Raw genomic sequence first — 21,372 nt, forward strand, 5'->3', positions numbered from 1 at the left:
ACGTCCATTGAACATGTTTCATTAATATTATCCCAGGCTCCTTGTCTGGTTTCTTAAAAAAAAAAAAGAAATGTTAGTATCAGTCTCCTAGAGATTCTGCTTTTGCAGGAAGGTAGCCAACAGGAGACTTTGCAACCCTAAATGGCTAGATCATCCTAAGGCAGGCTTTTGATTTCCCTCACCACTACCAGCAGCTTTGCTATGGAGAGGCAACCTATTATTTAAAGCTATACAACTAAAGTGGATGGACATTTTAAGTTTAAGATCTGTTCCCAAATTCCTCCACAACGTTATCAGGTGGTATAATAGAAATTCTACAACCCCTTTTTTATTGGCTAAAGAAAAATTCAACTTGATTGTAGTGTATTCTACACCAATCAACCAATTTCCTGTATTTGGAAGTACAAAGCGCAATCTCAGTAAGGGAAGCAAATTTATCTACATAAATCAAATAGATCTGAAGAAGGAAAACCCAAAATGAAAGAAAAGACCATTAGAAGTTGCATATATAAAATATCCAGTTGGTTTATTCAACACGCATATTTACACGTACAAAACAAACCCACCTATAAAACCATATCTATCCAGATTAAAAGGTTGGTAAGCAGTATCTATTTACACATAACAGGCTATACGCCAAAGCATTTTACTGTCATTAGTCATCGCATTGTCTAAGATAGCAGCATAACTCCACAAATTATTTTAACACATAATAATTACTAAATTCAGGAGTGATCTTGTTCAAACTGATTCAAAAAGAACTTTCCTTCAATATTCTTATTTACTTCAACCCTGAACTTCTCTTCCTTTATTCCCCTCCTCAGCTTCACAAGCAATTCAAATCTGGCATAATCTTCAATGACCTGCAATTTAACCAAAAAGAAATTCTTTTAGTAATAATAAGAAGAACTGTTGATTTTAAAAGGCATGCATTTAACAAAAGCAAATTCCTTTAATAAAAAAATAAAATAAATAAACAAAACAAAATCCTTCCGTTAAAAACTAGACTTCTATAATTTGAAAATAAGACCCCACATGGAGTGATAAGAGAGATAGTGGTACAAAATGCCAACCTTGGCCTTAGCTAGAAGGACCTCTAGAAGTTCATAGGGTGACAAGGAGTTTGATCTCTTCTGGATGGACTTAACAGCATGATTTGCTGCATCTTGAACCTCAGGATCATCAGTTGGCACTGCTTTCCATCCTGGTTCATGGCCATCTGATTGATTTATGGAAAGGTCTCAGTTAAACACTACTCAGAATACTAGCTTAGAAACATTAAAAAGAAAGAGGGACTCCACATGCTTAAATGTTCAAGGCAAAACCAATGCCACCTACAAGATCTTGGATACAAAAAAGTTTAGAGGTAGAGCACCACATTAGGTTATGTTTTCAAATTTCAACAGATGAGAGTGGGGATTCCTTAGGCCCCCAGGGGAAGAAAAATAAGCATGGGATATGAAGCCAAAGGCCCAAAACACTTTCTTTGATATCTTTTTGACACGTTAAATAGCACATGTAAAATACTAGGAAAAAAGATAACATAATTTTACCCCATCCAGTTTGACATTAAGAAAACCCCTGAATATTAGTCTGTAACACAGAAACACCCTATAATCCAAAACAAAATTGTCAATACCGTACCGGCCAGTATATACCAGACTGACCACTAAACCAGTACAAATACTCCCCTGCAACATAGCAGACAAAATATTTGTCTATATTGATTGTATCGGGGATTTTTCAAGTACTTCGACCGGTACAAGAAAAATAATTAAAAAAATAAAATAAAAAGGGGTTATAAAGCATGTTATTTGTGCTAATACATTGGGTTAATGCACTTGGTCTAATATTTGGGCTTTAAGATATGTGGATCTAAAGTATATGTTTATAAATATAAACCGAAAAGGTACACCAGCATTAACGGATATTGGAATATTTCATTCCCTTGGTCAGCCTGAAACAGCCTCCACTACAATATTGAAAACTTTGATCCTTTGTTGGTTGGCTTACACAGTTAGACCAGTAACACCATCAGTGCCCTCTCTCTCTCAAAAGTCATTCCAAACTTCTTTTAAAATTCTGTAAAAAAGTAAATGATAAGAAAAAAAATTCACTATGTCCCATTAATTCATCAAAATACCCCAATAAGAAAGTTCAAAAGAGATTAAAGGCCCATTCAGATGAACTTATCAAAAAAACCATTCACACCCATTTCCACAAAATTGCCAAAGTTATAGAAATATAAGGATAATCCATCCACATTAATTACATTTCTCACACCAGAGCACCACCTAGCAATGGGATCAAGCTGAGCTCTCTCTCCCCACACACACGCACCCCATTCCATACAATGATATAATATGAAAAAAAAAGAGAGTATTTCATTCTGAATGGAACAAAAGGTGAATGGCTGAGTTTGAGGGAATATTGGTGTGATCCTGATGCACAGTAAGGGTTCAATGGCAAGGTGATGGAGCTGCGTTAATGGGGATGACATTAACAAGAAAGAGAGAAAAAAGTGATGATGCTGATGGAACCGTGGTGGCTTCAAGATCGATGGTGAAGTTTAATGGTGTTGTTTGGTTTATAATAGCAAAGTTGAGATTACGTCACTGTTGATGTGGCACCAGAAAGGGTGGAAAAGTTGTGTAGCCATTATTAAGGTTTGGTGATGAAAGGGTCTTCCATGGCTGCAATTTATGTTTGAGAACATCTAGGGGCACAACAACATTTCACAATATTTTCACAACACCGAGTTGTGGTGGATCCCAGTACATATAATTTTTTTATTTCATTTTATTTTGACCTTTGGTGAGCTAACACTTCAGCTTGTTGTAAAAATATTGTGAGATTTTGTTGTGCATGTAGAAGAATGCTTTTATGTTTTCTTCTTTCTTTTGTTCATTTTTTTTTTCAGTGAAAAAGATGATGGTAAAAACTTTTACAGCAAAGGTGTCAATTGGCTCAAACAGTTAAGTTTTTTTGTAGTAAAGCAAGAGATCTGAGATTGAATTTATCTACACCAAGGAGGGTTTAAGTGAATGGAGAGATATACCTCCGATTGTCTCCTGTAACGACTGTAATAACCCTCATATTACTTTGAACACAGTCATAGTGTAGATGTATAACAGTCATTTTTTTCTATTCTTGTATCACTCACAGACTTTGCAAAGTTTATATGTCCTAGAGAACTCAAGAAATTGGAGAAGACTGTTACAATATACAGCTGCTATATTATACAGTAAAAACAGATATCTGATACACCCCTATACTACGAAAACAAGCACATTGGAAACATTAGACATACTAATATCTGTCACACTCTTACTATGTCCATTATAGATGCTTCACATATAATTACAAGAAGAAAAGAAAAACAAGACTGATTAAATGAAACATAGGAATTTAGGAACAGATTGAAGTAGTAAATTACCACGTTCAGCACCTAGGTCTGACTGGGAAAAGGAAGGGTCATCATGGGCATGCTTAAATTCCTGCAACTCCTTGAAGTTCATCCATGGCTTCACCCAGACTTTAGCTTCGTATATCTTCTTCTTACCAGCATCAATCACTTCCAGAGTCAAATGGTACATCTTACCAGCAACCACCTGTTCTTTGGCCTTCAATACCCTTGCAAACTCAAGAAGAGAATTCTGCAAAATTAAATCAGAACAAATTATCAAAAGACAAATACTCATATATAGAAAGAAATTAACAAAGGACTTCATTAATGAATTCTCCAATGTTTTAATTGTCTAATTATTTCTTCTTATTCTTTTTTCACCGAAGAAAGGTTTTTTTTTTTTTTTTGATGCACACTTCCTGTAGTCTTTTTTCTAAATTTGTAATCTGTATCAAACATCTAAGGTTAAATTACTAATATTGTTCTTCAACTGTTAGGTGAATTTCAGTTTGGTCCCTCAACTATTAAGTGTCAATTTCGTCTTTCAACTTTCAAAATCATGTCAATATCATCCTTGAATTAATTGTCATGGAAAATAATATGTAAATTACAAGGTTTTTATAGAAAGTACAAAAATTTGAAAAATCAAGTCAATTTTAACTATTAATTCTGTTAAAATTTTAATTAAGAGAAGACACATGGATGAAATTTACTTGACTTTGAAAGTTCAAGGACTAAATTGACACAATTAATAGATGAGGGATTTAATATAACTTTGCCCAATAATTGGACCAAATTAGTAATTTAACCTAATCTAATATCAAGGTTATTTGATTTGAATAGATTAAGGATTGGGCAATTCATCACAATAATAGATAACAGACGTAATTTTAGAAATTTAATCTATTCAGTAGAAATCACATCATCTTTACATAAACAAATCGAATCCAAACTAAAATAAGACCAAAACGGAAACCAAATAAATAAAGATAAAAGTGGTACCAAGAAATCGCAAACAAAGTAGCAAACCCAGAAAAGGTACCATTAATTTTAAGTCCAATTCATACATTAAACAAAAACCAAAAAACAAAAAATCAATGGCAAGAGAGAGAGAAAAACAAGAAAGGGTTTGAAATGAGGAAAAAGAAAGATGACCCCTTTCTTTCTTGTTGTGCTTGGATTAGGCAATTCATTACACGGTAATACACAATATTTTTCACAACTTTTTTCACAAACACCAACATGGTCTGCTGTGATTGCAATAAGAAATCAATTAATCACATCACCAGTGATAAGAAATTAAATAATCTCAGGAAATCAAACAATTCAGTAGAAATCACAACGTCTTCACATGAACAAAATTGAAAGCAAAACAAAAGAAAGACAAAAATAGAAACCAAAAATAAAGAAACCCAGAAAGGTAAACACCCATTAAAACAGACAACATAAAGAAATCAAAAAAAGAAAAAGAAAAGAAAGAGAGATGACCGCTTTCTTGTTGTGTTCTTGGACAGCAAAACGAGCGAGGCTGTCGATCTCGGCGCTGTTCTGAGAGCCTTTGCAGTCGTGAACCCCTCCAAGCCTCATCTTTAAAACAGAAGAGCGTTCAAGACAGTGACCCAATTCACACACCGAACAAAGCAACACCAACACCAACAGCACAGGCAACACACTCACTGAGATCACCTTCTTCATCGTCAAACCTCTTTCTTTCTCTGTGTCTTTCTTAATTCTGTGCCCACACAACACAACACAACAAGAAGATATGTATATATATGTCAGACTCACGGGTCGAAATCAAAGCCTTCTTGCGTGTTATGAAGAGTTTTCTTTAGAATGGTAGTTGGGTGGCTTTGTTGCTAAGCAAAGGTTCTCTTACGTGGGTCGGGTTGTGATTAGTTGATTCGGGTCAGATTTTGTTGGGATGAAAACTACACCCAGCAATAATATTAGACCCAGCCCCAGTAACCCGATCTGACTCCAAAAGAAAATACTCAACCCGAACCTTAGATTTTTTTATTTAAGAATCAAATTATACAAGCTAGCAAATTACTATAAATGCTAAACTATTTAAAGTTAACATGACGTCAACAATCCAAATGTAATAACTTGGTTGATTCAAATAGCAGCTACCAAATGTTCTTAACCTTTACCTTCTTCTTTCTTTTTTTTTTTCTTTTTTTTTTTTTTTTTTTGAGAAATAATGATGTTCTTAACCTATTTTGATGGTCATTTCGGAAGTCCAAGGGGAAGGGAGAGGCCCAGCAACATGGACAGCAAAGAGTTGGCAAATGGATAGAAAATCCATTAAATCCAAGCAGCAGAAATAATGGATCATAGGCCCATGAGATGAACAAATGGGCGTTGAGGAGATAAATGGGCTTAAAGAAGCCCGTAAAATCCAGTCACAGTAGGCACTATAAAGAGGCCCTTACCGTGTGTAAGAAAGAGGGGGAGGGGGGGAGAAGCACCATAGTATTGGAAACTTGAAAACCAGGAAATAGAAAAATAAGGATTAAGAAAAAGATAATAAAGGGGAATATTAGAAAAGAATGAAAGAAAAGATATAGAGTTAGAACGGCAAACATGCATCAATAGGTTGATTCCCTTTCTCCTTCTTAAAATCTTGCTCTTTGCCGGAAACAAAGAGTGTTCTTGGGTACCAAACATTTAGATCCGCTTCCCTCAAAATGATTAATGTCCACGTCAGGATCTCTCTGAGAGATTATTCACTTTGAGAAGAGGTGTTCTTCCCTTTTTGGTTTTGGTCCTACAAATCAGACTTGATTTGATTTATTTCCTCTCTCTATCAACTCATATACTACCCCCCTGTTTCCCTTATTTTTCTTATAAAATAATTGTGGTTAAACTGTGATTATCTTTTTCTTAAGTAGGGATTATTTATTTACCTTAATAAAAATGTCAAAGTACTTTATTTTATCTTGTTATTATCATATCTGCCTGCCGCAATCCATCTGAAACAATTCTGTCTGCCGTAAGTGTGTTCCTGACAAACAAGGCATAGTTTGCGCACAAGCCAGACTAAATTGAGTTGCAATTGGACCGGTCTCAACTCCCTTACTCAGAATACTTGGGTCCAGTACCACAAGAGGCAGCCCAGCCCACTTTAACCACAAAAGGCCCACTACAACCTTTACTAAATGTTTGTTTTTCATACCTAAACTTTCATCCCTATTTTTGTCTCTAAACTAATGAATTTTTTTTTTTTTTACAAAGTTTAGGAATGAAAAAAGAATTTTTTTTTTTTTTTTTTTTTTTTTTTTTTTTTTTAAGTTTAGGGAAAAAAAAAAAACTTTTGGTAAAGTTTAGGGACCAAAATAGTATTTTACCAATAAATGTACATCAAGTTGTCCATAGCATGAGAATAATACAAGTATATATTAAAAGAGAAGTTATTTTTTTTAATGAAAAAAAAAAAAAAGAGAACCAGAAAGCTAATATATACTTGCATGTTCAAGCAATGATTTCTTCATCAAATTGTAACACAAATTGAAGTTATACAAGAGCAAATCATGTAATAGTGTAGTTTTAAAAAAAAGCTATTCATAAAGAATTATTATTTTCTTTAATAAAAATATAACCAAACTACTAAATAACTAAATAATATAAATAACTATTATGTTAATGTGCCTATAACATTTTATTTCAAAATTTGAATTGTTTGTACTTTGTTTATAATAGTCAGGGTCTATTATTGACACTGCCTACGAAGAAGGAAAAAAACATTTAACTGTACAAAGTAACAAACAGGTGAATTGTTGCCTTCCCCCCACGTACGAACAGTTGTGCAGGACCAAACTGTACAAACGAAATTTCCAACTAACTGTATCTGTATCACTTTGTTCCTCATATTTGCAGAACTCCAATTTCAAATTAATCTCTTTCAAACTCAAACCCACAGACAGAGAGAGAGAGAGAGAGAGAGAGAGAGAGAGAGAGAGAGAGAGAGAGAGAGAATGGGGCTGGAGATTGTGGAGCCAAACAGGTGCATAAGAGGTTGCTGTACAAGCAAATCGATCCCTCTCCATCTCCCACCTTCCTCTTACACTCTCCTCTCTCCAATTGCGCGAGGTAACTTTTCTCTTCTTCAAAATTTATGCAATTCTTTTTCGCTCATCTCCAATTTGATCATTTAGAGAAATGGTGATTATAGGGGCAGAAAGTGTTGTGTATGAGGCAACTTTGTTCGGTAAAAAGGTTGCTGTGAAGAAACCCATCTTGTCTACTTCTGACGACATTGACAAGTTCCATAAAGAGCTCCAATTGTTATGGTCTCTCTCACTCTCTCTCTCTGTGAATTTATGTATTTACGTGTGTTTAAATATGTTTTTATGTATGTATGTTGCCGTAGTCGCATTTGCACTATAGCCTATAAGGACTAGTTAAATTAGAATTGGAACTCATAATAATTACTTATATAGCCTAGTTTGACCTAGTAAACACCCGACGTGAGACTCAACACACCCCCACATAACACACAATTATCGTATCTAATCAACATAATCTGAAGTAACACACACACACACACTATATTTAGTGAACTTTGTTAATGTGTTTGTGATAATGGGTGTGTTATTCATATATATATGTATATACATGTATACATATAAATATTTTTTACTCTTCTTTTTAAATTTTTATTGTTTTTTTTATTGCAATGAAGCAAGATAGATCATCCAGGAATAGCTACACTGCTTGCAGCACATGCAAAGCCACCCAATTACATGTTTTTCTTCAAGCTCTATGAGTCTCCGAATCTTGCAGACAAATTACATTCAGAAGAATGGAGTCCAGGTGTTGATCAAACGCTCATGATTACAGTCCAGTTAGGTACAACTTTCATTTTCTCCAGTTTTTTCATTATTAATTTTTTTTTTCTTTCAAGAATTTAATCTTTTACTAGGCTCGGCATTCTTCAAGTTCTTCATAAATGTCATGTTTATTTCATAATGTAAAGAACTGGTGAATTTGTTTGTTCAGCTTTCACTCATTTGTTATGTCATAGCTTGTATGATGAGATTAAGATTTGATTCATTTAAGAGAAAATTGCAGATCTATAGATGTATTATGTTTACACTTAGCATTGTGAATCTGTTGGGTTGTTGATGATGAAAGTCTTGGCAATGTATTTCCAAAAACAGGTTCAGTATGTGCATCTCATTCATCCCATACGTCACAAATATATCAATAGTGGAGCACATACAGTAGTGGTTACAATAGGAGCAGTGCTTACTGCTTAGTAGCGTTGATACTTTAATTTTGGATTTATTTCTCAGGTCACATTTTTCCTAAGCCAAACAAACCCAAGTGTGGAAGAAGTATATTCATCATTTGGATTCATAAAATTAGCAAGTGTTTTACTTTGAAATGAAGAGTTGCAATTACCATCTTTCATCACATTTATATCAACTTTGAGGTATTTGATGAATCCGTGTATCTTTCATGTATTCAATCATGTGAGATAGTATGTTTTGTAGATGCTAGATGATAGCCTTTAAAATCTTTTATCAGAGGCTGTATATAACTTTTGTAACTTATTTTTTCCCCTTTTGGGGGGGTGGGGAATTTGTAAATAACCAATAATTTTATGACCTTCAGAGCTAACCTTTACAGAACGGTGCATATGAAATTTGTCTAACTTTTGTTCATGATTTAGAAAATAATATTATTAATATACATATACTAATATAATTCATTATACTAGACAATACTCCATAATGAAAAATAATTTCTTGAGAGTTTTATAGGGTTGTCTCTTTTTTGGTTTCTGCTTAAATTGTTTCCTTATGAAAAAAAAAAAGAACCCTTTATCATACATACTCGAGTTGTTCCTTATAGTGGTTCAATGATTTATGTGAATTTGGTTTAGGTTGATCAGAGTATTTTTTGTCAGTGGCTTGTAATTTGTGAATAATAATAGAAGTATTTATTGGATATGCGAAGAAAGTAAAGTGGAAATTATAGCAAGGACTACATGAAAATGAAATTGAAAAATTAAGTTTGGTGACCATGTTACATTTGCAACAATAATTAAAGAGAAGTGCAGAAGTAGAGTTTACTCATTATTGTTTCAAGAAAATTCTGTGCATTGCTTAGTTTGACGACAGGAGGAATGTGATATTGTAGTGCACACTCATCAATTAAATGTTTTTATAAATTCATTGTTCTACATAAAACTTTATGTTTAGTTTATTGTCAAATTAAGTTTTTGAAAAGTTTCAGTTGGGCGATCTCTCAATGTTTTTCCTTTCCCCTTATTTCCTTTCTCCAGCAAAGGCTTTGCAATATCTCCATAACCTTGGGATTGTACATAGGGATGTGAAACCAGCAAATATTCTTGTAAATATCTTCCTTAAGTTCTTGATCTTGTTTTTAGTTGGTATTTTTATTTTCTAAATTCAGTATCAGAATTTTTATTTTTACTTGAAGGTGGTTAACTAATGTATATGTTTCTTAAAAATGCAGCTTGGCAAAAACCTTTACCCACACCTAGCAGATTTTGGTTTGGCAGAATACAAAAAAGATCTGAAAGGAGTTTCTGTTGAGAACTGGAAATCAACTGGCAAGCCAACTGGTGGTTTTCACAAAAGAAATATGGTTGGGACACTCATATATATGGCACCTGAAATTTTAAAGAAGGAGATCCATACAGAAAAATCAGATGTCTATAGTTTTGGGATATCAATCAAGTAAGAATCTATGATAAGTTGAATTACCCCATACATAATTGCATGGCTTCTTTCTTTTGTGAAACATGAAAAAGAAGGTAGGAATGCTGCTATAATCTTGTATCCAATGCTGTTACAATTACTGCTAGGGCTATTGAGGGATCCATTTAAGTTTCTAATACTCACTTTAGGAAATACAAAGAATACTATAGTGCAGTCAGTGTTCATATAAATTATTATACTATGCTGGCCATCAATGTTATTTTTGCTGTGATTGCAGGTTTAAACCATGGCTCCTGAAAAGTCATGGTGGACAATATCTATGATGAACGCTAATAGATGAAAATTTGCTCTTGCAAATTTTGACTCACATGTATAATTTTGTCCTTCCAAGACATTGGTTGGCCATTATTATGGCTACCAGACAACCGGATGTTAAACATTATTGATACGACTTCTTTTTTTGCCTCATCTGGCCTTGATCTAAAATGTTGAAATCTGGATGCTAAATTGAACTGCTCATTGACATATTCATGAATAAAATCTTGGACAAATCACAAATGATTTATTTATTTTTAATTATTTATGAAAACACTTAGTGTTGACTAATAGCAAAGCTAGAAGAAAAAGGTAGCCCTTCATGGTTATGCATTGAAGAATGTACATAGATCTTCTCTGACTTCATAGCAGATATACGAATGGATGGGGAGAAGCCAGAATACAGAAATGCGAGCATGGATATCTTAAGAAACTCTGATACACATTCAGTGGATACTTGGAAGTACATAAGTAGTGATATACTTATTTTATACTATATGAAAACTTTTTTGCTTAACTAGAGTATATGACAAGAATTGTTTCTGGTAGTTTATCTAAGTTACCAACATCAAGCTTTATAAGTGGAAATCCCTTTTTTATTATTTATAAGTAATTGACTTCATTGAAAAAAGAAAAAAGAAAAAAAAGGGAAATGTGCCCACAGCACTTCCATATGGAGACAAAAATCCAAGCACACAGGCAGTGTGCTAAAGAAACAAGAAAACGCCAAATAAAAACTAGGACTCAAGAAAGCACATCTATCAATTAAATCAGACAAAGAAATTAAAGTGAAAACACCCATTGCATTGGTCCATTCAAATAAGGTCTAGAAAAAGTAGAGCTTGAGGTCTTGGATAGATCTTTCATTCCCTTCATAAGTCTGAGCATTTCTCTCCTGCCAAATACCCCACATAAGACAGTGAGGGGTCATGTTCCAAATCACCACATTTCTATGTCTGCTAAACTTGCCCGGCCAGCTATCTAAAAGCTCCACAACACTTTGGCATAGCCCAATAAATCCCAATTAGTGAAAACACCATATTCCACATCTCTGTAGCAACCAAGCAATGTAAGAGTAAATGATTACTAGAATCCCCGCCCTTTTGTACATGCAACACCAGTTTTTGACTACAATTTGTTGTCTTTGTAGATTGTCAGTAGTTAAAATTCTTTCCCACACCGCTGCCAACAGGAAGAAACTAACCTTTGTTGGTACATTTAGTTTCTACACAGTCTTCCATGGAAAGGATATACGTGAACTGGAGTGTAAACCCTTATAATAGGAGCGAACATCAAAAATATCCTGGGAAGAAAGTTTCCAGCAAAACTTGTTCATTCCGTCTCCTTCATCTCCTCTCCACACTCCAAAATAAATAAGATCCACGAAGGCAACGATCAACTCTAACTCCCAATCTTGAACCGATCAAATAAAACTGACATTCTAATGATAGCTAGCCCCTGAGAGAGATATGAGATCAGCCATTAAAGCATCCTTATTACATGCAATGCCAAACAACTATTTAGCAGTTGATTGGTTTTTTCACTGTCTACTGTTACTGGGTCAGAAAGCAACTTGCAATGCATTTATCTTGAATGATTATAATTATGGATGCAATTAGGAGAGCCAGGTTTTTGCATTCCAGGCAGCATGGTTTGCTAGAATCTTTATTGATTTGAACTTTATATGATGTCGTATAATTTGGAATCATTTGGTTTTTCATAGTCTGAAGCGTGTGCAGTGGAAATCTCTCATTTATCCTTTCTTCCTATTGCAGTGAGCTTCTTACTGGTGTCATCCCATATACTGATCTTCGTGCAGAGGCACAGGTTAGCTTTCTTAATTGCACTTTTAAGCATGTGCAAATATTGTTCATTTTATTTTTGTGTTGATTCATGCATATCAGTGGTTATCATTTTCTACAAAGGGCTTTGATATCACAACTGATGCAAAATGAACAGAGTCTCAAGGGAATTTGTGTTTGGGGGGGAAAAAAAGGATAGAACCTAGTACTGAATAGTTAAGATTTCTGTCATTTTAATAATAATAAAAAAAAGATTGCTTGGAATCAACACCAAGCAGTGAAAAGAGATATGAACCGAGGAGTCAATAGCTCTAGTTACTTAACATAGAGTTTAGACCAAATGGTAAAAAGAGATAGAAAATGTAGGAGTCAATGCCAAGCGGTGTTATACTTCCCAAATTATTTTATTGGCAAAGTATTTTGATAAGCCCACAGTTGGATTATACATTTTCCTCATACTTACCATACTCGTCAAATATCAAGATGATCAGAGCTGAAAACCATCTTATGTGTAAGTTGTTCAAATAATAGTTTCAATCATTTTAAACTGAGGAAAATCTATTCCTTTACAAAAGGTACATAATAGATATTCTTGTATTTACTTAGATTCTCTCTCTCTCCTTAATTTCCCCATACTTCAAGGATCAAAGGTCAACAGAACTGTATCATAGGTATCAATATTATTTTTCTGTTCACAAATTTTGGCCCGACTTTTGTTACTAGTGACATTCAAACAAGAGCCCAACAATCTTGAATTTTTTGTAGTCAGTTCTAAAACCTCTTATTCTGGGGAAATATCAATTGTAGAGATTAAATATTTGGTGGGAACAATCTATTCTTGAGATTAAATCTTTTTTTTTTTTTTTTTTTTTTTTTTCTCACTTTGTTGGATTGGAGTCTCGCTTTTTATTCTGCGCTCTCTTTTACTATTTTAGATACGTTTGAGCATTGTAATTTGAGAGTTTGATTGTATTGCTTCTTGAGTACACCCCCTGGTGTACTTGGGTTTGTTTTATTCAATAAAATTTCCATTGCTTATCAAACAAATATATTGGCTAGAGACAACAATATTGGCTCTACTAGTGACTCTGGAGCAAGCAATGCCGGTGTGACTGGTGCTTGTAGCGGCGATGCTAGTGTAAGTAATGATAGGTAGAGCTAGAGTTGGAGAGCTATGATGAGAGAATGAACCTTAGAGATCTGATGATGTGTCGTCTTAGTTGACAGTGAGATTTTTGGTTGAATTGTTTTCTACAAGGATATGTGGAGGAGGTTAGAGGAGAGAGAAACTGTGAAATACAAATTCCAACTTTTTATAATCTTAAAAATATTAATTTTTGTTCCTTACATAATCATCGTTCCAATGTATCAAACATGTCCTAAATGCATGACCTTCTGGTTTGGATGCTAAATGACATTTGATTGATATGAAATGTGGCTTGAATGATAATACATGGGGGGAACATGTAATCTAATTGTGACTAGAGGATTGTCAAAATATTAATTTAATATAAAGCTATTGTGTGTTGTAACTTGAATCCATTGTGCACATGCTGGTAAATATATAAAATATGGCAATTTGATACCTGCTATGCAAAATGCATTGTTGAAATGCAAAAGGGGCAAAGGGCAAATGCTATGCATAATGCATTGTTGACATGCAAAAGGGGCAAAGGAAAAAGTTGAAGTATTGAATTTTACCACTTTTAAAGGAAAATTCTTCTGTTAACTTATGACTTACAGCTCATGTATGCCTCAGCTTGCAGGCAGAAGTTCACCAAGAACTTCCATGTGGCTTTAAGAAAAATTTCATTTTCAGTCCACTGGTTCTTTTGAGTAGTTGATGGCAAGGTTTCAATGTTTAACCCCCTCCCCCCCTTTCCCACCCCTCAAAAAGAAAAGTTGATCGTTAAGGAGTTTCTTTGGGTTATTTGGCTTAGGATAAGGTAACATACTTTGGCTTCTGCTGGAAATACCCAGCCTGTATTTCTCGACCATCTTTTATCTCAACTGATTTCTTATATTCTAGTTCCCAATCCATCTAGACATAAAATAAATTTACTTGCAAAGCACCCAAATAAAATAAAAGAAAAAGAAAAGAAAATCTTCCATCTCAATGATTGCTTTGTATTTGATACTTCTGTTCTTTCAAGCCTTTTATCTCGTGTGTGGGTTTCTCTAGCTTCCAAATATAATGTTCTGCTGCAAATCACTTTGTTGTGCACATATCTCTCATATATTTCTAATCTCACATCTAACAATTCAATGCGCCTGTTTAGACTTTACCTTTGATGGCTAACTGATGCATGATATGTAAATACTGATTGCAGGCCCACACAGTGCTGGAGATGAACTATACTGAGCAGCAACTTACAGCAGCTGTGGTTTCTGATAGATTGAGACCAGTTCTTGCTGGTCCTGAGTTGGGTGCTCCATCAAGTTTGTTGTCTCTGATACAGAGGTGTTGGGATGCAAATCCTCAGAATAGACCTTCTTTTGACGATATAGTTGGGGAACTTGATTCAATCTTAGAACACAGAAAGACAGTAAAGGAAGAGGAGATGACCCTTGGTGAACCTCCAAGTTCTAATGATGATCAGCTAATGGATGTCACCAACAAGCTTCGAACTTATCAAGAGAGTATTAACTGGTCTACTCAGGGAGAAAATTTCTCTGGGAAGGCTTCTTTTGCAGCTGATTCTAGTATGAGAATCTGGCTTGATTTCCCTTATGATCCTTTGGCATACCATCCTGTACTTTCTTGGGGATCCTTTGCTACTTGTGGCAGAAGAGAGACCATGGAGGATACACATTTCCTTATGCCCAATATGTGCAATGAAAAGGATATTCATGTTTTTGGTATCTTTGATGGTCATAGAGGTGCTTACTGTCGATTTTATTTCTCTACCTAATTTTGAATTTGGAACCAAATTCCAGGGAGAATGGATTTTAATGACCACTATAGATCAGTACTGCAATTAGTTTGGTGTTCATGAGAGCCTCCCCCACCCCCCCCCAAAAAAAAAAAAAAAAACTTTAATTTGCTTGAATATCTTTATTTTGAAGTTATTCCTTAGAGATCAGGCACCACATTTATTTGGGGAAAAGTTAAGAGTATCATTAAAAGGTTGAGGGGAAACTTCCCCTCAGAAATTACTGTTCACATTTTATCTGTTTTTCTATGAGTGTCTATCCTATGTATTGTTTTATGAATGAGATTATGCTTGTGTCTCATAGTCCCTGAGCAATGCATGGTAAGTTTTTTGTTATTGCAATGATTGCAACAAATAAAAAGAAAATTATGAAAGAACAGAAAAATCTCCTTTTGGGTCATGAAAAGCATACTAGTGCTAAGTAAGAGCCGTTAAAGGAGAGTTGGCTTCATATACTCTGGAAGCCTAATACTTATTTCTACTTTTTACATGTTTACGATCAATTTTCAGTTTAGGATCTTCAAAGAATTTAAGAGGAAACTTACAATTTTAGTAGTTGAAAGAGATTTTCTGAATGGTTGAATTCTCTCACTTCCCTTCTCCTCCCTCCTTATTTCAATCATTACCTCATGAAGACTGCTGGTGTGGTTAGAAGCATTCTTCCCTGGTTTATTTCCTAGTACACCCTGATGCAAATGGTTTAGTTACATCACAATATATGAATTTGGCTGTAACATGTGCAGGTGCAGCAGCTGCTGAGTTTTCTGCTCATGCATTGCCAGGCTTCTTGCAAAGTTTAGGTTCCACAAGCAGGTTTCTTCTGTTCTAGATTTTAACTCAGTCTTTTACCCCCTTGTATTTCTTTTTTTTAGAAATTAATTTTATATATGAATGCAGTCCTTCAAACGCATTATTGGAAGCATTTGTTAAGACAGATGCTGCATTTAGAAATGAACTGGATTCTTATCGTAAATCTAAGAGAGTTATTCAAAAAGACTGGCATCCTGGTTGCACTGCAGTTGCTGCTCTTATGGTTAGAAACAAGCTTTTTGTTGCCAATGCTGGTGATTGCAGGACAATATTATGTCGAGCTGGTCACCCCTTTGTTCTAACTAAGGTGAGCTGGGACTTGTTTACTGGATTTTCTGGTTCACCACAAGGTCTAATTGTTCACAAAGTCATTAAATTTGGTATTATAGGATCATGTTGCTAGCTGTCTCGAGGAGAGAGAGCGTGTTGTTAGTGCAGGAGGACAAGTCAAATGGCAAGTTGATACATGGAGGGTTGGTCCTGCTGCTCTCCAGGTTTGTCTCTTTGAGCTTTATGATCATAGTACAACTCTGACTTCCCAAAATATATGGAGTATTCTCTTATCTTCTACAATTTTCTATTGTGAAATGCTAGATAATATACTTCTATTTTTTTGGAAACTTTGTTTATTTACTTACACGATTTTATATACTTATGCTATAGTACAGTTAATGGAGGGCTAATTACAGTATTTGTGTGATGAATGATGGATTTGTTTTTAACCAATGCTTATCTTGGTTGACAAGAAGATAGGTGGGGTGGGGTGGGGAACCCTTAATGTAAAAGTTGTGCTTGGGAAAAAGTCTATCAGTGAAAGCATATATGTATTCTTGGGCTAGTTATATTTATGCTTTTTACAATTTGGTTCTCATGTAAATAATTACAGGGTTATGGGCTGAAAGAAAACACAGCCTCTTTCCTTATCTCATCTCACTTTTAGTCTTTTTGATCGTCTTATTTCTTCTTATTACAAAACCTACATCACTGCTACCAAGGAGAAAGATTATTCACTTCCAACCCAATACCTATTGACACAGGACAAAGGGAGCTAAACCAAATCAGGTCTGGCAGTTCCTGGACCACTTGGTTTTGAGGAATTGGAGTTAGCGTTTGGTGGGAAAAAGGTTGGGAAATAGTGAGGAAGAGAGGGTTTCTAGTGGTGAAAAGAAATAGTAGTATTTTATTTATTTTTATTTTTTTTTTTGAGAAACGGAAATAGTAGTATTTGAGGGTGGAACAAAGAGGAAAAACCAAGGCCTGGGTTGCTTTTCCAGGGCTGCAAACAGTGACCCGTAAACAGTGCTTTGGCTGTTTGTGGGGGTATTTTGGGTTATTTGATGGATGGGTCATTTAGATTTTAGATTTATTTATTTCAATTTTAGGGGTTTACAATTACAGGTGACAAATCAATCTATTATTGCAAGGTTCCAAGTTACAGGAAATTTAAGGACAGAAAATAAAGAGAATAAATTTCAAGGCATCATGCTGAGGATTTCCTTGGTATCACACATTGGAGAATGTTGTATCACACAAATGTCAAACAAAGTTTCATAACTTACAAAAATACCTCCTCTTTAATAGAAAGCATTTCATACTAATACCTATTCCTAGTGGAACTTGGACTTATTGAAATCTTATTAAGAGTTGGACTCCTTGGTCTTTTACCTCTAAGCCCAACCTAAACAACTAAAATCAAAATAAGACCCAATGAAACCAAAAGATTACAAAATTTCCTGACACTTAAATTAAAATTAAAGTGGAACTGGCTTTTCACTGCTTGTGTTACGCGTATAATTTTTAGCACATTGTTAACGATATGGGCATTGCAACTGTGTACAGAGTGCAGATGGGGTACTCACTCTTGCGCTATAATTTTTGGTAAGATATTGGTTTATCCAATGTCATATTCCTCAAACAAATTATACTTTCTTTAGAAACTAACTGAGATATTTCCTGGAAAGCCATCATCTGCCTTGGTGCTGGTAGCTGGCTGTGCAGCAGCAGCAGGCAGTGTGATACTAGCAGCTGGCTGTTGAGTGGTGCAGTAGCACAGTCAAGACCCTAGCTGGTGTTGTGTTAATAAACAGCTTAATTAGTTAAGACTTTGGATGGTTACTAATAGTATCTGTAGTAACAGAAGTGGTTAGGCTGCTAGTTAATTATCAAACAGCCAATCACCTTGCTTTGCAACTGCTTCTTATGCAGAAGCCAATTAGGTGGCATTGTAACTACTTAGAGCTTTTGTAGTTAGGAACAACTAGACCAATCAAAATTAAGCAAGGCTCGAGCCAATCAAATGGCAGCCTACTTAAGTAGTGTTAGTATAAGTAGTTTACTCTTTACTGCATAATTGTAATGGTAGATTTTGTTAAATGCAATTGGCCCTAGCTTTTATGCTATTTCAGAGATTGAGTACTCTGTGCAGAGGTGTTATCCACCTATAAGCTTCTCTAAACAACTCTCATTTTCATTTCATTTCTAAGCCTAAACAGGAAGCCCTAACAGCACATCATTATTCCTCCCATGTACTAGGGTTACGCCTCTTTAGGCTTTTTTTCTTTGAATGGATATTTACTACTTAAAAAAAAAAAAAAAAAACAGATGTCTTAGTTTTCCCTTTCAAAGGGAGACGTTTCTTTAACTATCATAAAGCATAGTTGGTAATGATTTGTCATTTAAGAGAGAGGGCAGGAGAATTTTGAAGAGAGATGATTATAGATCATATTTGAAGAATCTTGTATGGCTCTGCAAAACATGTCTATTTATTAAATTCTTTTCTTTTCCAGTCTTATACCATATATGTTTTTCCATTAATGGGTCAGACAGTGTTCACCCACTAAATCTTTCCCTTCAACAGGTTACTCGCTCCATTGGTGATGATGATCTGAAGCCTGCTGTAACTGCAGAACCTGAGATGACTGAAACTGATCTGTCTGGAGAGGATGAATTCCTGGTATGGACACTTTATTTTGATCAATGGTGGTTATCCCTTGCTATTTAATCATTAATGTATAAATCAAAATGAAGAATGCTATAAGCTTTAAACTGGAGAAGGGCTACCGTTTTGGTGGGTGGGTGGGGGGGATTAAAAGCAAAAGAAATTTTAACTGAGTATGCTTCTTGCATGCACAGCTTGACTTGAAAATTCCATGAGATTTTAACAGGAGCTTGGATCGGAATTCTTTGTGGATTCCCTTACCTAAACTTTTCACTAAGCCTTGCCGGTTGTCTTGTCAAGGACCTTCATTAATTTTTCCACACTTTAAGTGGTGCTTGCAATAAGAAGTTTGTTGGTAAAATTAATTGGAATTTATAAATAGGCATGGTGATAAAATAAGTTAATTATTTTACTTTAGTCACAGAAAGATTCAGAATTGTCAGCAGTTTTGTTGTTGCCAAGCTTTATGGGCCTTTAAAAATGTGGCATGCATCTGGACTGGAAAGAAAATTCTGTATTATGCATCTGGTATGGTTCTTAAAAGAGGATGAAGATAAGAGAGGACATCTTAGTATTTTAGAGCAATAATTCTGCTCTGTACTGTTTGGATATCTTAGTAAAATCGTTATTAGCTTCACATTCAAGCAATATATTAAGGCCATTAATTTTTTGGTTTGAGAAAGAAAGTTTTTTTCTTTTTAAACAAAGAAATTTATTTTATTTATATTTTTACTATTGGGGCCATTGTTTGGTGCAATGGTAGTCTTGGGCTGCCATTAAGAGTCTTGATAGGACCATATCCAAGCCAACTCCCTTAGGATTGAACTTAGGTGGGACAAGTATTAGATAATGACCTTATTTGTTACTTCATACCTATACCATACAGTCTTTTGCCAATGACTGGTGTTCTTCCCTAGGAAGATTAAATTCAGAAACTCAGAACCATATTAGAAATGACAGGTTGCATGAAGTTTGAAGTATTGGGAAAACTCATTTTTTTTTTAATTGTTCAAGTGAATATAAATGGGAAGGTTAAATCATCAAATAAACTTTTAGACTATTATGTCGTATGCTAATATAGATTTTCGCAGCTCAGTTTCTCAGAAGAAAGTTTTAACTGGGGAAAAAAAGTTAAGAAAAAAGTAAGAGTTGACACCTCTTAGACATATTAAGTAGTACCATATGATGGGCAGTGGGAACACATGTAACCTACGCATTATTCAATAGAGATGGTTGCGAAAGCATTCAGGTCCCCTTGAATATGGAAGTAATATGTGTTTGCTTACCAGGTTATGGCTAGCGATGGACTTTGGGATGTTGTGAGCAATACAGATGTTGTAAACATAATTAGGGACACCGTCAAAGAGCCTGGAATGTGTGCTAAAAGATTGGCGACAGAAGCTGCAGAACGAGGCAGCAAAGATAACATCACTGTAATTGTTGTTTTCCTGCGTCCAGTGTCTACTGCAGAGAGGATCTATTAGGAATAATTTTCCTAATACTGAAGGCAAGATGTCTGATTGCAAATCAATGGTGGTGTGAAAAATAAATTTCATGATATTTTGGTGGGACGTCACTGGTAATGGAAAAATAATGATCTATGTACATCATTCATATTTTTTGGTGTCAAATTCACTGATAATTGTAAAATACTGATCTTATGTATCAAGTAGATTTAAGCATTGGTCTTTTTTGTGCCTAAGAGGTCAAGCTTTTATCTAGGTGTCCATGCAAATTCTCTGAGGAGAAAACCTGAGCGCAACCCCCTTTTTTGGTTCAACTACTAAACCCTAGACCTCGTCTTGTCCATGGCTATATGTTGCATAATCGGAACTAATGCTAGTTGCAAGGTTTCTGGTACATTCAAGTAGATATTAATCGCTCGTAAGCACTCAGCTGGTAAGAAGGGGGCTGCTTTGCCCTTTGCGGTTGAGGGCACTGGCGAGATATGATACATATGTTGCATGCATAAAGTATCTTCTCCATTTTATTCTTTTACTGTGGGAGTTGAACCTCTGATGAGTTAAAAGATCTGTGGTGGCTTTGGGAAATTTTTTTAGGATAGTCATTAAGAAATTTAAATTATACAAAATTTAATAAAAATATTAACAAAAAACACCCAAATACATAAATTTAAAATTCCTTTTACTATCAAAATTAAAGGCACAAAGGCACTGGTGAGAGAAAGTGAGATTTGAAAATGCTGAGATTAGAGTAATAAAGAGAGAATCTAAAATGATGAGAGAGAGAGAGAGAATACATGTTACAACCATGCATGAGCCAAGTAGTCAAGGAGAGCAGAGCTACTATGATTGCAAAGTTGAGGAGAGCAGTGCTGTTGAAGATAACTCGTTGTCACATTATTTCTTTTGGTATCATTTTTTAGAAAAAAAGTTAAATTATTAATTATTTTTTATGTAATGAGTTGAACAAGCTATGAATTCAAATGATTAGGAGTTTTTATTTTTTTATTCTT

At 34.8% G+C, this 21,372-nt stretch overlaps 2 protein-coding genes across 3 annotated transcripts; one reads left to right on the top strand and one right to left on the bottom strand.

Moving 5' to 3' along the window:
- Positions 1 to 478: 478 nt before the first annotated feature.
- Positions 479 to 5,222, bottom strand: LOC115952974 (cysteine proteinase inhibitor 12-like). The gene is made up of 4 exons (XM_031070364.1): positions 4,895 to 5,222; positions 3,437 to 3,656; positions 1,074 to 1,219; positions 479 to 863 (listed from the first exon to the last, which is right to left on the bottom strand). Exons 1-4 carry the CDS (start codon positions 5,099 to 5,101, stop codon positions 726 to 728), a joined length of 711 nt encoding a protein of 236 aa, XP_030926224.1. The 5' UTR covers positions 5,102 to 5,222; the 3' UTR covers positions 479 to 725.
- Positions 5,223 to 7,172: 1,950 nt separating this feature from the next.
- LOC115953288 (protein kinase and PP2C-like domain-containing protein) lies at positions 7,173 to 20,676 on the top strand. 2 transcript variants are annotated; one of them, XM_031070890.1, is made up of 13 exons: positions 7,173 to 7,330; positions 7,365 to 7,498; positions 7,581 to 7,698; positions 8,091 to 8,257; positions 9,699 to 9,766; positions 9,893 to 10,116; positions 12,189 to 12,240; positions 14,546 to 15,095; positions 15,892 to 15,961; positions 16,046 to 16,265; positions 16,348 to 16,452; positions 18,816 to 18,911; positions 20,186 to 20,676. In XM_031070890.1, the coding sequence occupies exons 2-13, from the start codon at positions 7,384 to 7,386 to the stop codon at positions 20,378 to 20,380; spliced, it is 1,980 nt and encodes a 659-aa protein (XP_030926750.1). In that variant the 5' UTR covers positions 7,173 to 7,330; positions 7,365 to 7,383; the 3' UTR covers positions 20,381 to 20,676. The 2 variants fall into 2 exon arrangements, with proteins under 2 accessions (XP_030926750.1, XP_030926749.1); XM_031070889.1 differs by having other exon boundaries at positions 7,173 to 7,498.
- The last annotated feature ends 696 nt before the right edge of the window (positions 20,677 to 21,372 follow it).

The sequence above is a fragment of the Quercus lobata genome, chromosome 7 (genome assembly GCF_001633185.2).
Source record: "Quercus lobata isolate SW786 chromosome 7, ValleyOak3.0 Primary Assembly, whole genome shotgun sequence".
NCBI lineage: Eukaryota > Viridiplantae > Streptophyta > Magnoliopsida > Fagales > Fagaceae > Quercus > Quercus lobata.